Below are 15,993 nucleotides of genomic sequence, written 5' to 3'. Positions count from 1 at the left end.
AGTTTCTCATAAGAATACTGAAGAGTTTCTGAGTTTTCTCACTTTACCAAAAGTCTAATTATGAGCAAGGTAGACAGGTGCTAATACTGAGCATTTTCTATGTTCCTGGCACCATGCCACGCATTTTGCACTTAATTCTCACCATAGCCTGGAAGCGGGTATCTTGTTTCACATGTACACGACTGAGGCACAGAATTAAGTCACTTGCCCAAGGTCACAGCCAGAACTGTGTGCTTGGGTCAGGCCTCCCTGACCCGGACCCCAAGCTTTCTGTTGTCTTAGTTTCCCACACCAGCCATTTCTTCTGCTTCTAGGATATGAAGGACCACATCATCCTCATTCCCTAGCACAGGCCATCCAGTGCGGTAGAGAGTTGGTACTCAGCCGACAAGATGGACAGAAAAAGGCCTCAAAGTTCAGGAAAGTGGGTAGGTGAAAACGTCTCAAAAGTCTACCTAAACACATGCCCCCAAACTGGCCCAGCAATAAAGCCAGATCTGTCATTCTCAACATTCGCCAGCAATGAGCCACACAGCTGTGGAGGCCTAACAGTTTGGGCAGGAAAACAGGCAAAGAAAAAGGAGAATGTATTCAAGCCCCAAGCAAAAAAATGTTAACATCCGGAACCAATTCGCCCACGCAGGCTGGGGAACCGTTACACCCAGCCCTTCATAACATGCCTGAGGCCTCTGCCTCAGCCCTCCTCCCTCTCTCTCTCTCTCTCTCTCTCTCTCTCTCTCTCTCTCTCTCTCTTTTCCCCCCCTCTCTCCCTCCCTCCCTCTCTTTCTCGGGCTTGGTTTACCATTTGCTGGCCCCTATACCAGTTAAGTGGTCCTATGTTCCTATGTCTTCAGGAAGCACATCCTGCAGTCCCTACCAGGCCATCAGAATATCACAGATATGTGTCAGATCTCTGGGTAACTCGCTCTTGCAACAGTTGAGATCCAACACTCCCAGGATTACTGCTGGTCATGCAACTAGTGCTCTGAACACTGGAGGGAAAACGAACGGCCCAGGCCTGGCTGGTTTCCTATCTTGCAGAATCTACACTTTTCATAGGACGGACCTCCTGGGTAAGATCCAGTAAATCACCGAAATTGCAGCATTCACCTTATCCTCTGCCACACTCTATATTTCAAGAGTTTGGCTCCACCTGGGTTCTTTGGGAAAGGAAATGGGCCCGGAGATTCATATGCTTCTGTTGCTACAAGAGCTTATCAAATCCCATCAATCGTTGCCTGCACAGAGTGGGGTGGGCAATAGGAGAAAGCAAAGATTTAAAACAGACATGGATTTTACATCTTTCTCTCTTCAGTTATAAAAGCCACTTTCTATCACTGGGCACAACAGACAGGAATATGAGAGACCTTACAGTCCAACAGCCAAGAAATGCATTAATGATGAAGTCCGCCCACCAAAAGCTCCGGAGGGTGTAGTTTTTCTCCAAATCCCTGTTGGAGACACCAGACTTCCTAAGAGGATGCTTAGTGGGAGTGGGAGGAAAAGTGATGGAGAAACAGTGAACAGGTGGACCAAGAAGCCCTGAAAACCAATGTTAAGTTCCCTAAAACTCACTGCCTGGCTCACATTCACTTTTACCATGTCAGAGGAGCAAAGGGGTGTCAGTGTTTGACGGCATGAGAGATTTCTGCAATTAACTGGTCCCATACCAAACAAGGCCACTCTAAATAGAGCTGTTACAAAATAAATGACTCAGAGCAGTCACTCAGAGGTTAAAGTTAAAGCCACAACTCTGAGAGCGGGTGTACTTGCTGTGGGTCCTCGAGGCGGTTTCTTAATCCTTGGGCATTAAAAAGAAGCCACTGTGGAAATCAGAATCTCTTCCTTTGTAAATTCAATCCATGGCAAAGGGATTTCAGCTGTGATTGCTGAGTTTGAAAAAAATCAACCATACTTAGAAATGCACGAATTGCTCGTCACTGCAACTGATACATTTCTAAGCTGTTCCATTTTGAATCAATTACCAATCAGATTCTTTCCATCCCGTTGTGAATGGAGAAGGCAATGGGTAAAACAGAGCTCACTGCATTTCACTGCACAGGGAGATTTAGGATGAGGGGGTTTTAGATCAAATTCAATATGTAGCCACCGCATTTCAGACACTGAGATTTCTGTGCATTACAGTCAGAGAAAAAGCAAGTCATGTTGGGAAGGCTGTGCATGTGCCAATCCAAAGCCGTGGCTTAGAAACTCAACCCTACATCACGGTCACAGAAGCTTCTGCTAGCTGGTAGAGAAGAAGGCACCTGAGGACTGGACAGACTAATAACAATAGGAGCCTGGCCCACGTGGTTGAGCGTCAACCTATGAACCAGGAGGTCACGGTTCCATTCCATCAGGGCACATGCCCAGGTTGCTGGCTCAGCCCCCAGTGTGGGGCACACAGGAGGCAGCCGATCAATGATTCTCTCATCAGTGACGTTTCTTTCTCTCTCTCCCTCTCTTCCTCTGAAATCAATAAAAACATACATTTTTAAAATAACAGTAGGAAATGAAGATAGAGACCAGAAACTATAACCAGCTCTCTCACATTTATGACTTAACAATTTCTGTTTGGAAGGGCAGAATGAACAGCAAGCATCAAGTTCCATCTACAAAAGTTCAAAGTTCTCCATAGAGTACTGAAAAGCCATCTGCAGGGGGAGGCAATATAGTCTAGTGGTTAAGGACATTGACTCTGGAGACACAGGGACCTGGGTTTAAATTCTGGCCAGTCCACTTCAACTGGATTGGAGCTGTGTGTCTGTGGGCAAGTTATTTAGTCTGTTTGAGCCTCAATTTCCTACTCTGTGAAATGGGGAAACAATGAGCTTGCTTTGAGGACTATTCGGGGGGATGCAATGAGAGAAGGTGAATAAAAACATCAGTGCAGTGCCTGGTACAGCACGCACCCTCGATCCATGGAAGTTCTTTTGGAGGGCATTGTGGGCACTCTGTGAGATAAGATGGTGCTGGGGAGGTAGAGAAACATCTGTCCTGAAAATAAAGTGGGGGGCAGGGAGGCTGTTTGGAACACTGAGGCCTGGATTCCAGCTAACGCCGAGCAGCTCCCTGCTCCTCTGGAGGGTCAGGCAGGGGCTGAGCACTGCTGATGACGTGCCCTGGGCTCCCTGAATGGGGGGGGGGGGCTTCAATAGGACCCTTTCTCTGTTCCTCTCCCCCTGGGAATGCACCTTTGCCCTCCACTGCCAGAAATCAACTTAAATAAAATCTAGGGTGTAACTGGTTTTATTTATTTTTTTAAAATAGTAAATGATCAAATCCAGACTTCTGTTTTCTCGAAGAAAACTATGCAAAACTGTGTGGTCAAATGTGAATTCTAACGCAACGGCTGGGGCTTCTGCTGTTTCCCTAAAAAGACTTCCCAACCTCTTCTTCCCAGATAGTCAGCTTAATCAGAGGTTTCCCTTACACTTAGGGGAGAAGAACAAAAAACTGAACCAAGCAACACCTACATATCCTTTACTGTAGCCCCAACTAATTGCTACAACTGGCTCATCGTGCCCAGAATCCTAGGGTCCATAAGGCCTTAAACAAACGAATCTTCCTTATTTCCTAACCTAACCTTGTGGGGATTTCTGGGCTTCCGATAGAAATATGTTCCATAAAGAAACATGAGTGTGTTATTTTACTTCCCTGCATTCAGAAAGGCTCTTCTGCCTTCTGCCAGAGCCAAGCTGGGGAGCTGGTAAAGCTGGGGCTCCCCAGCCCCGCCTTCTGCCCACCCCCTCTTCCTACCTTATATCAGAGGCTGATCCCCACCCTTGGGAGCCCTCTTTTCCTCCTTCAGGTGCTCCCGCAGGTACTGACTTTTTGCCTCAGTGAAACCCTGAATAGCAGCAGCTCTCAACTCAGTATTTCACCTGATTAGCACGTGTACTCAGATTCTGTGTTCTGTTTCTAACCATAGGCTATACGCCAGGTGTGAGCCCACTCCCAGTCCAACATCTCCTTGAAAGCAAACAACTGGAGGAACGGGCGGTGCCACTACACATGAAATCTGCAACAGCTTCTTACCCAGGTTAGTCACTGAGGTGAGTAATCCCTGTCAGTTCGACTGTGTAGGAATAATAGGCACGGTGCGCAATCCTTTGTTCCTTCGTGTACATTATCTCATTAATCCTCACGACCATGTTTTGATGAATACGTTTACTAGTACAATTTCACAGATGCAGAAATTGGGCTTGGGAGAGATTTAGAAACTTGCTCAAGGTCATACAACTAGCACGTGTTGGAACCCAGACTCAGACACAGGCAGTCTAACCCCAAGAACCTGAGCCTGAACCACTATCCTATATCACTCATTCACGCATCATGCCAAATAGAAATGAGTGTTTTGGAATTTTATGTATTATATATAAGTAATGATATTTGGTATATGTGTGTGTGTGTGTGTATGTATGGAATTATATATTATTTGAAATATATAATTGTTGCATATTAGTATTTAGGATATATGTTATATATGTAGATACACATTTTGAATATGTATACATATATATAACAGCACTATATATAATTATATATATATATATATATATATATATATATATATATATATATAAAACAGTACACTGGCTGGCACATAGTGTTCAATATATGTTACTAGTTATCATTATTTTTGTTGTATTATCCTTATATTTTTATTATTTATTAAGTGTTTGCTCCGTAGCAGCCACTTGTGGTAGGCTCTGGAGATAAAAAGGCAATAAGACAAGGTCCCTGCCCCACAGCAGTTCATAGGGCAGTAGAGAGATTGGATGACCAGTCATTCCACAAGCTCCGTGCTGACAGGGTCCTGCACAGGGGTGGGGGCTGCGGAGAACGGGGGGCGTCCACTGAGGGTGGGGAGCTGTCACCGGAATTTGAAGCCCAGCTGTAGAAGTCGGTGAGGAAATAAAGTCCCACAAGATAAAAACATGAGAAACCCTCCTAAGTGAGTGCTGGGCCCAGTTTTTTTGTCTGACCCTGCCTTCAAGTTCAGCAGCTATGAATAGAGGTCTTGAATGCTAAGCTGTCTTCTGATCTATCTTGTTGACAAGCGTTTTGCCTGTTACTAAGTCATCCTTTTAGCATTCTTACTCTCTGCCAGATCAAGATCTCGGCTTAGCAGACTAGACATGGAAAATAGTTATGAGGGCTTTCCATTAGGCTCAAATAGTAATAAGGGGCAACTGATTTTTTTTTGGGGGGGTGGGATTCCACCAATTCAGTTTACCAGTGATGAAGTTGCTTTTCTCAGTCTTCACTTTTCAAATCCACAGAATTTTCCCAGCCTTTTTTGGGAATGGCACAAAAAATGGTGAGAGCATAAAATAACGCACATTTCCTTTAAATTCACAAATGCCATAGAATTCTTTTGGCAAGAAGGTCCTGGGCGTTCACACAAGCAACAACAGGTTACATTAAACACAAAGAACTCAGAATCACCGATCCAGGACTTCTGAACATGTGATATTAATCTAAAAACTTTTCAAGAGCTTTATGAAAGCTCTTAATTCTAGCTGTAAAAATCTTTTTTTTTTTTTTGGCTTTGTATTGCTGCACTGTTACTTTCTACAACCGCAGCAAAGCTTTCCTCATTGCAACAAAGTAAAGATGAGCCAAGTGATGGCCAAGGTGCATTAGAAGAAAATGGTAATTTTTTAAAAAAAATTAACAGAATCACGGATTCTTACAGCTGACGGGGCCTCAGGTGTCATTTGAGCCTCTCACCCTCATTTCACAAACCAGGCATTGAGGCCCCATCAGTGGCTATGCAGCAACTTTAAAACTTTTTTTTTTCAACATTTACACGTCTGCATTTAAAACAAACATCCCTGGTTCCAATATCAGTGGCTAAGCTAGCACTACAATCTAAGTCTAATTTAAGCAGGGCTAGCCCTCTTCCTACCAGGATACGTGGATATAATCTAGAATATGAAAGCTTTGTAGTATAGTGAAGTCTCATAGATACACGCGCATGAGCAATTATGGTTTCTGAAATGTTTTAGAATTCAGTATTCCTTTGCTAGCTTGCTTATACTATTTGTTTTCTAACTAAACCTCCTTTTTCTAAATTGTGCATAGATGTATAGCCCTTCCCCAGCTCGCTACAAAAAATAAAATGAAATAAAGAAATCAAATTATTAGGCTTCTGAGTTAAGGTAGTTTTGTCAAACCCAGAGAAAACTCTGCATTGTTCACAGTCACTTATTGGCACAAATGCCTGACCCTCCCCACTGTGAAAATCAAGTCGTACTTTTTAGAAGCCCTGAGCCACCCAAGTCACCTAACCCCAAGGTTACAATTCTGATGTGACTGACTTTTTGAAGCAAGGATGGCTGGAGGCTGGACTTCCCTCTCTGCTAATATTCAGCCAGTCCTGCCTGCTTCTTCCAGAACTAGCCATTTCTCAGTCTACTTTGCAAGGTTGAGTGGTTTCTTTCTTTCTTTTTTTTAAGATGTGAATTACTTCATTGTTTTTCATCTCCTTAAGAACATGGAGGGCAACTATTTGCTATCCCTTTGTCTCGGTGGCGGGCAATGCGGGTCTCTGGGCGGGGGCGCCTCCGCCTCTCCGGGTCCTAAGCACCCGGGGAACCTCTGACTTTCCTTTCTAACGCCGGCTAGGATATTTACCGACCCTAGAATTACCCATTTGGAAATGGTTAGGGATTAAAAATTCTTCGGGCCCAGGGATTCTTGGTTCCTAATTGCTAATGTTTGAAGTCAATCTGATTCCTCGAAAATTTGTTCAGCCTGATGAAAGCAAAAATTCAAACTCCCCTCCGGCGCGAGGTGTAGGGCCCGTGGGTTCCGTTTGGTGTTTGGTTGGTTTGAGGGTTTTTTCCCCCTGATCTTTTTTTGTGGGGGAGGGGGAATGGGGGTCAAGGCCTTCCCAAGGACTGCTGAGTCCCCGCATTTCTCCAGGGCTGAGAAAGGTACCCACCATTCCCTTGTGCGGGGCAGGAGCGCGGGGCCAGTGCGCACCGAGGCCAGCCACAACTCCCGCCGCCAGACCGGGCGCGGGCAGCCGGTCGCCCTGACCCGTGAAGGTCCCCTGAGCTACCCGCTGTCCCCAGCACGGTTTCACGGGACACGACGTAATCCGGATTCCTTCTCCTTGGTGAAATGTCGCTGACGCTTTTTTGAGAGTGGGGGGAAATATGGGCGTTTTCAATGTGTGCATAGGAGGTTGGGGGAAGGGAACAGGATGTCGAGGTGAGGGGAAATAGGTGGGGGACGAAGAAAAGGCGGGCTAACTGCTCTCCGAGCCCCGTTCTGGCAATACACTCTAGGCTGTGGGACTGTAAAAAGAAGGCAGCAGGAGTTCCGAATCATTTCGATTCACCCGGTGAACTAGGCGCTAAAACTCCGAGGCAGGCTGGGTGTATGGTAATGACCTCCAGTCATCCCTTCCGAGGGAGCTCTAATGTTATTTCTAGTATGTTGGTTTTTAAAAGGAGACTATATTAGGCTATTACGTGCGCAATCCAGAATTAGGGGATTGTTTTTTTAATCCGCTAAAGTGTGTGACAATTTGGAAACAGCCCATTAGAGCCTCAGCAACTATATTTTTGCATATGTCACCTACGTTCTAAAATTATTTTCCCCGAATCACAGTGTTTTACTGGTTACTTCTATTAACCATCATTATTATTATTATCCGAGTTTCTCCCAGTGAGTTAATTGCTCGGCAGAATGCATCCGAAATGAAGATGGCATTTTACACAAAATTAAATGCCAATGAAGGTAGGAAAACTCCCACTCACCCTTTTCTTTTAAATTGCATCTGTATGAGTCTTGTTTTCTCCCAATAACTAGAATTTTCAAATTTGGGATTCTCTCTAGAATTGACAAAAATGTTTGGCCTCCAAATTTTATGTGTTCCTACTATTTTAAACTGGCTCCAAACACACACACACACACACACACACACACACACACACACACACACGGCAGTTTCTTTTCTCTGAAATATTGTCTACGTTCCATTCAGAACTTGGTGTTCCCACATAAATCTGTGCATAAACGGCTAAATTTGTGTACAGACGCTTTAATACACTTTATACTCCTATGTATGATTTCAAGACCTATTTTCACTCTGGTATCAAAAGCTCGTCATCAGTTTGTAGTCAGCAAAATGTCCTGTCTCAAAGTGAGGCCATTAATGGCAATGAATAAATGTTGATTTGTCGTCACCAGTCTCTTGAATTCCCCACCTCTTTTCATTTCACCTCCGGTCCTCCCTACTGAGTCTCATTTTCCACCCTGACACTTAGAGCCAGGGCCTCACTTAAATTAACTAATGATTATCCTTGCCCGAAGCAGTGTAAACAGACCCTAATTGATAAATTTGCTAATTGCCCTTCCCAGTGCAGACCCCTGAGTATCCCAGTCATGCACATATAAAACTCAAAGCTCACTAGAAACCAGGAAAGGCAAAACAAAAATAAACCACATGGAGGAGAGAAAGAAGGGGGGAAGAGTCCACATTCCACCAGTTCCCTACTTTTCTCTGTGGAAAAGTATCCCCAAAAGGTCAAAACTCGAAAACCACTTAAAATATTCTCTCCTGCTGAACATCTTCGTCTTTGGGGGGCTAAGAAAGCAATAACCAGCTACACCCCAGAATAATCATTGGATGGATGTCTGTATTTCCAGAAAGTGAAATGCCAGTCTGCTCTTTATCCCTGTGGAATATGCACAGTTCAGCCTTGCTTTTAAACATACACACACACACACACACACACACACACACCCCTGCAGTCACTTAGAGAAGGAACTTACAGATTTAAGAAGTGCTGCAATCATTTCCCTCCCTAGTACGAGAAATAAATTTTTATCAGAGTCCATAATCAGGATCTCAAAAAGGGTTCTCGTCTTCTTAATATTTTTGGCAATAGAGAGAACGATTGTGACAGACCTGGAATATTTCACTCAATAATGCTAGCAATGCCCTTGGAGAGGCTTGGATGAACAAAATGTTTCAGTCTTTGGAGCCAAAACGTACTTGTCCTTCTCTCCTTGTGGCCTAATATGAAGGATTAATAATGAGGGACTTGCTTCCATTAAACTCTAGTCCACACACGCAAAGGAAATTATACAAATCAGTAGGGGAATACAAACCACCAGTCCCATCATTTAATTTTGGCTCCCAGGTTAGGCATCTCAAACCATTCTTCACTCACTCATGTTCGGGTTGTGCTAACTAAAGAGGCTTTAAACCAATTTTAATAATTAAAAACGTTTATGATACCATTTGAAGTAATTGGTATGCGGGGGGGGGGGCAGGAAAACAGTGGGTACGCGTCAATATAATTTCAGTCCGAACTGCACTATAAGAAATTGAATTCCCCCTTCGTCTGCATGAGCATCACCTCGTGAACTTTTCTTTCTGGGAGTTTCACCTATAAAATCAGGAAACCCAAAGTGGCTAACTCTGAACCAAAAAAAAAAGTTTAATGAGAAATAGTGCTGGGTGGGCGGTGGAGTCACGAATTCAGAATTGCTGTGTTCCTGGCCTGTGGGCTGATCTGTCTGGGACGGCTTTTGTCCCCTGTTAGGCCTCTGCCCTTGGACGGGTCTCCCAAGGGCCAGGGGCTGCCCTCGCCAAGAATCCAGAAGACTTCCCCCCACACTCCCTTGTTAACCTCAGACCTTTCGCACCCATCACAAGGATTTCTGAACACCTCTGGGGAAAGAGGAGGATGTAAGGAGGTGCAAACCACAGCACACTCCACCTTCTTTCCATTGCAGTCCAAATTCTGGGCACCAGGGTTCTCCCCATTCCCTGTCCTCCCCACCGGTCTCCCACAGTTTGCTCCGTCTGGGGGATGGAAGAAGTTAGAATTATCTCCTTATTCCTAGTGACTTCTGTTGTGCCACTGCGCCAAGGCCAAGGCCGCACTGTTACACAAGACAGGCTTCATAACCCTCCCCACGCCTGCAAGCCATTGGGGGTGCCCTCCAGGGCCCGCACATCCAGAGGGCGTCTGATTTAGCCACCATCCCACGGGCGCACGAAAAAATGATTTGGCCGTCATCTCAAGCAAATCACCATCCTCACCGGCCTAGGAAGAATTCAGATCTTGCCTACCCCCCGCCCCGCCCCATTCCCCTTCACGCAAGGTTACTTACCAAAGGGACAACCACCGAGAAAGGCTGCTTGGACCAAGCAGGAGGAGCCTTGGGCACGTTGGGGGCGCAGGCGGGGCACCCCTGAGGCCTTCACGGGTGCCGGGGCGCGCGCACCATCCGGGAACTGTACCCCAGGCAGACCCTTGCGCGGCTCACCTCGCGCGCTGCGCACCCTTGCACTTTGGTCCAGCCAGACCTGGCTGGTGCTTGCCCCGCCTAAGCACATTCTCCCCACTGGCTTCGGACTTCTCGCTGGTCACTTTCTCTGCCTTATTTAAATGTCAGTAACGGGTCTGTGTTTCCCTGCTGGGCGTTAGGGGTGGGTAGAGGGGTGGTGTCAGAATTAAAATATTGGAGCTCTACTCTGAGCAAACAAGCCATAAACTGGCATATTAATGCTCAGAGGCAGTTGATAATTCCAGAGAATAAAATGCCCTGGGGCACCGCGAGGGCTTTTCTTGTCCCGGTTCACTAGGGTTGTGTAGACGGGTGCGCAGGGGAAAGCGAGCGCGGGCGCCTGTCGTGGGTGCAAGTGCACGAAGTGCCGCTACCCGCGTGTTCCCCGGCGTGCGGTTCCGTGCGCCCACCCGCATGTTTCGCCACCTCCTAAGACCGCCGGACGCTGTGGCTTCAAGACTCAAGTCTGCGGGCTCTGTAGCGGGAGATGCCTAAATGCCCCCGCAGAAGGTTTACATTATTTCGCTCCGCGGGAGACCGGGCCTCGGTGCACAGGGCTACGGATTTGGGCGGGAAAGGCCCAAACTCAAGCAGGGGAGCCGGGGTTGCGGTAAGAGCGCCGTTGGCGCCGCCACGTGCCTGGAACATACTTCCAAGGCCACCGAGCCCGAGCAGCTGTTCCCGGAGAAAGTTTCCTCCGTTGCCCGCTGGGGGACGGACGGAAGCGGGGGAGCGAGCGGGCTCAAGAGCCACGCTCCTCCAAGATGGGTTCTGAGACCCTCCCCAGTCCGCCGTGGCCAAGGCCTGGCGGCTTCCCCCAAAGACGCGGAGCGCTGGCCCGGGTGTAATATTGAAAGCACCTCGCAGGCCCTTCTCCAAAGCCCTGAGGCCTCGGGGAGTTTTCGGGACCACCAGGCTCGGTGGAAATTTTTGAAATACATACTGTGTGCCCTCTGATGTGTGGGTGCCCACAGTGTGCAGGCCGGGCTGGTCCCCCGCTGCCGCAGGTTGGCGCCTCGGGCTGCCGGCGCGCCGTGCCAACTAAAGCCAGCTCTGTCCGGCGGAAAGAAAAACGGGCTGCGAAAAGGCAAAGGCCGCGTCTTTGAATAAAAGCGAAACGTTAAATCTGCTCCGTGAGTTACCTGAGTTCCCGGGGTTTTGAGGCTGGGACAGGGAGGGCAGGAGAGAAGGGTATCAGTCAAAGAGCGGGGATGGAGAGATTGACAAATACAGTCGCGCTAAGCCATCGTCCTGTGGGTGTGGGAGCGCGCGCTCACGACCCAGCGTTTATCCTTCCCCAGCCCCGCGGCAATTTTGTTTTTCTTGTAGTTTTTGGTTTTTGTTTTCTGTTCCAGACTTTTATCAAGGCAGACGGGCGAGCCACGCAGCAGGTCCAAACCCCCTCCCCTCGGTCCTAATTGGGAAAAGAGGTAAAACAGAATTGTGAGGCCCGGCTGGGCAGAGGCATGGCCCTGGGCACAATGGAGTCACAAGGGCCGCATCTCTCACCTCCACCACCGTATACACACTTTTAAATGAGGCCCTGTGTGCGGCTGTTAGGGCGCTGAATGAGAGACAAACAAGAAAAAAAAGTACCGGCAGGGGACCCCAAACCCTGGCCCTGCCTTCTGCTTCCATCCCAAGGCGCTGGAGCCCACACAGCTCAGCCTCCTCAGCTCCCCTGCCTGCTGAGTCTCCACGCCACCTCGCCCTTTTCCTGAGAGATCTTTTCTCACCCTATGTCCGGTTGCTACGAAAACCTTGGCCATTGGGGGACTCCACGTTGGAGATTTCTAAGGGTTTTGAGATCTCCAATTTGGAGTCCCCTCAGCCCACGATGTGCCCAGGACCCGCCCGTAGGCCCGCTCACTCGGCAGAAAGCCCGCGAGTGCTCTCGGTTTCCGGCTTCTTCCTCCTCCTGGACCTTTGCCCCACAGACTTATTTCGGTTTTTTCTAACCCAAAGGCCATATTTTTTTCTTTTTTAAAAAAAGTGATAAAGGTAATGAGAACGGATCCACTGAACTCTGTTATGTGGAGTTCAGGGTGAGGTCCTCACCACCTACTCACTCCCAGCTCCAGCGAGGGAACAGCATTCTGGATACCAGGTCCTCGCGTTCATGGCCCTGGACTGGCATCCCCTTGCCCAAGCCCTCACTGTTTTCTCCTGGCTTATGGCTGAGAAGACCAGACGAAAGAAAACTTCCTGCTGAGTCCGATTATGACCCTGCATGTTGGTCCTTTTTTAACATGCGGACTGAGGCGGGCTCCTGGGGCCTGCTACCTAGAGAAAAGTGCAGGGGGCGGGGGTGGAGGAGGACAGGGCGTCTGCCACGCGCAATTAAATAACGTGTGCCTTTGCTGCCGTTGGGAAAGTAAAGTAAATCCACCCTCCAAATCGTCCGTTGTCATAAGGCCTGAAAGAACTGCCACTAAACCATGTGAAGGCCCAAGCAAGATTTTAACAACAAATAAATGCGGTGAGGAAATAGTCTGGCCGGAGACGGGAAACACATTAGCCGAGAATTTCTTTCTGGATTGCCCACTCAGTTATCCGAGTGGGCAGGCACCCGCATCCAGATACAGGGGAAAACTTGAGCGGATGAAATAAATCTCCTTTTAATTTTCTTTTCATCGACTAATAAAAATAATTCCCCAACACTAAACCCAAATACCATAACGGGCCGCAAGAACACGGAGAATTCATAAAACTCTGTCTCTGCAGGTCACCCGCTAATCGCGTTATTATTAGCCCCGGGAGCATGGAAATTGAACTGTCACTGCCGAAAGGGAAAATGGTAAGCGACAGCTGTCCCTCCGTGGGTCGGCCAGTTTTCCAGCCCCCAAGTTCCTGGGCCCGAGGCCTCCCCCATCCCTACGCAGGCCACCGCCGCCTCCTCCCCCCGCGCTGGCCTGTGCGCTGACCCAGGTTCATTCCCAGCCTTAGCTGGTCAGAAGGAGCACCTCCAGAATAGTTTTAGAAGTCCTGGCTGGAAAGTTTCTGAAGTCGCTAACCCCAGCTGCGAGCCGGGTGTGTGTGTGTGTGTGTGTGTGTGTGTGTGTGTGTGTGTGTACAAGATTCCTCTGATAACAGCTGTTCCCCCGACTGTTTTGCACAGTTGAAATCTTGGCACTTAATACAAAACGTTAAGTCGTCTCCCCTCCCCATCCCACCCCCCCATTCCGTTAAAATACTGACATCGACCTCCTCCTCTTGTCACACGCGATGTGTGCATATGGATCCGAGATACAAATCAATCGTACCGATGCCCTCCAATACACGGAGATACGGACCCAGGGCGCAGGGTAAGGGGTCTAACATGCCTCTTTCGGTAAAAGTCAACGAAGTAGAAATATGACCATGCTCCCTTGTCACTGGAGGAGGGGAAATTCGACAACTTAAGCCCTAGAAAAATTGGTGGGGGAAGGGGGAGGGCTAGGGCCGAGGTTGAACGCTAACGGGGCATTTCCCTAAGAGGGGATGTCGGGCCAGGACCTAGGACCTCCGCGCTCGATCTCCCGGGCTCTCAGAAGTTAGTCTTAGCCCCCCTCCTTTCCCGTCCTTGCCGGCCGTCGGCGCCCCTCCTCACCCCAGGGCCCTGCGAGCCCCTCCGCCGCAGGCACCAGGAACGCCGCGCCCCGCTCCCCGAGGAGAAGGGGATGCGAGCAAGGAGGCCTCCTTGCTTGAATTTGGCGACGAAATGCAAAGCTTGGGCCAGTTCTCCCAAATTGGTTCCGGCGAATTTGGGGCAGACTCAAGGCATTTGTGCTCAGAAACAGCCGCGTAGGAGCCGAGCAAGGCAGGGCAGGGCGTCCGCGGCCAGGGCCTCCCTCCTCACCACTCGGCCCGCCGGCGCGCCGCCCGCCTCCCGCGGTCTGGCCCTACGCACTCACCCGGGTGAGGCTCCAGGCCGTGTGCGGCCGCGTCCTCCGCGTCTCCGAGTGGGCCCGCGGGGCTCAGCGCCTCCATGGACAGGTCCAGCCCCTTCTCCTCCCAGTCTCGCAGTTTCCGTTTTTTATTTGAGCCGATCAAGGCTTCAACGGAGAAGGCATGTGCTCGCGAGCTCAGGGCGACTGCAGATCTTCTCCTTTCACTCATCTTAGCCGCCCGCACCCTGGCCCCCGCTCGCCCCCGCTACTGAGGGAGCAGCCCGCGCCCTCACGCTCCGAGCGCCCGCCGGGCCGGGCCCGGGAGAGGCGGCAGCTCCGCGGGTACTTGGCACCCTCCCCCTGCGCCCTCCCCCTCCTTCCGCCGCTGGCTGGGACCGGCGCCCCTAGCTGCCCCAGCGGCTAAGCACGAGCGCCCGGAGCGCCGCCCGCTCGCAGCATGAGCGCCCGCGTCCTGCTTCCCACCCACCCGGGCAGGCGCTCACAGGCTGTGTAGACTGGACTTCATCTTTTTTTTTATTCTCTCTCTCCCCTCCCTCTCCCTTCCTCTCCTCCCTCTCCCTCTTCCTCTCTCGGTCTTCCCGTCCTTCCTCTGATCCAAACTTCTGGGAAACTTTTTTTCTGAATTCCTCCCTTCCCAAGGAGCTGGGGGCAGGCTGTGCGCTCCTGTCCTTGGGGCGAGGGAGAGGGAGGGGGGAGGAAGAGAAAGACTGTGGGGGGGAAAAAGCAAGCCCCCGACCAATGGCGAGGAGGGAACAGGAGAAACCCTGAGAGCACGGGCCAATGAGCAGAGGGGAGAGACTGAGGCTCGGGCCAGGGCTCAGCGCCCGTTGTCCCCGAGATGCTCCAGGGCTGACTTTAACTCCTGGCTTCCCAGTGTCCCGTGGGTTCCTCGTGGCGGGAGAAGGGGAGCTGAAGGTCGAGGTCAGATTTGTGCGGTTACAAACGCCTGCCAGCCTCCAGTCCGTACCTTTTCCTCCCAAATCTGCTAGGTTTCAAAGATGCTGCAAGCCCAGAGTCATTTTCATTACAAATCTGTCATTTGGGGGCTCAGACAAAACGTCAACCTGACCAAAATGCCAGAAAACGACTCTAGTAATCTCGCGCTTGCCCCCAGATGCTTTTAAATTCACTGGTTCCTAAGGATTTCGACACAAGGTTCTTATTTGCCGATTGAACTACTTCTAAACAACTCTGGTGAACGCAAAACGAAAGAAACAAACTATAACCCCCCGTTGCTAGCCAGAATCTTGTTGAAAATCTAAGGACCGCTTCCTCCTTCCATCTCTACCTGTTGGAGAAAGAGAGGTAGGCCCCTCAAAGCCGGAGGCCGGGTGGGGCGCCCGGCTTACCGCACGCTCTGCAGACGGATCCCGACTGGGCCCGCACGCAACAAAGGCGCGCCTGGCCTTCGGCGCGGGACGCGGAGCCGAGGAGCTGCGCCCGCTCAGGGCGCTTGTTCTGGAGAACCCGCGGAGAGGGCTGCACAAGTGCAGCCCGGGAACTTGGACTGAAGAGAAGGAACTTTTTCAAAATTCCCTTCAAATCCGATCATTCGGGAGCACGGCTCTCCCCGCCCCGCTGATCCTCCCACCACCCTTACCAAAAAAAAATTTTTTTAAAAATTTCAGGGCAGTGCGGTCGCTAGGGATTTCTGAGGAACTTAAAGTCCAATTCTTCTGGCTATTCTGATTCCCACACCCCTTCCTAGGTTGCGCTACTGGTCCCGGGCCACAGGGAAAGCCCGAGCCCAGGCCAACGCAGAGCACGTTCAGAGGGGCCAGAA

The 15,993-nt window shown here is 49.8% G+C and overlaps 1 protein-coding gene across 1 annotated transcript in view; it reads right to left on the bottom strand.

The window, feature by feature from the left end:
* Positions 1 to 14,418, bottom strand: part of TBX15 (T-box transcription factor 15) — a gene marked incomplete at both ends in the record, with an annotated part of 92,830 nt that extends 78,412 nt beyond the window's left edge. The window contains one exon of the mRNA XM_079762117.1: positions 14,214 to 14,418. Within this exon, the coding sequence (XP_079618243.1) occupies positions 14,214 to 14,418 (205 nt within the window). The remainder of the gene's footprint in view (positions 1 to 14,213) is intronic.
* Positions 14,419 to 15,993: the final 1,575 nt, after the last annotated feature.

The sequence above is a fragment of the Cnephaeus nilssonii genome (genome assembly GCF_951640355.1).
Source record: "Cnephaeus nilssonii genome assembly, chromosome: 21".
Taxonomy (NCBI): Eukaryota; Metazoa; Chordata; class Mammalia; order Chiroptera; family Vespertilionidae; genus Cnephaeus; species Cnephaeus nilssonii.
The sequence above is the reverse complement of the archived record's forward strand: the minus strand, read 5'-3'. Positions and strand labels throughout refer to the sequence as shown.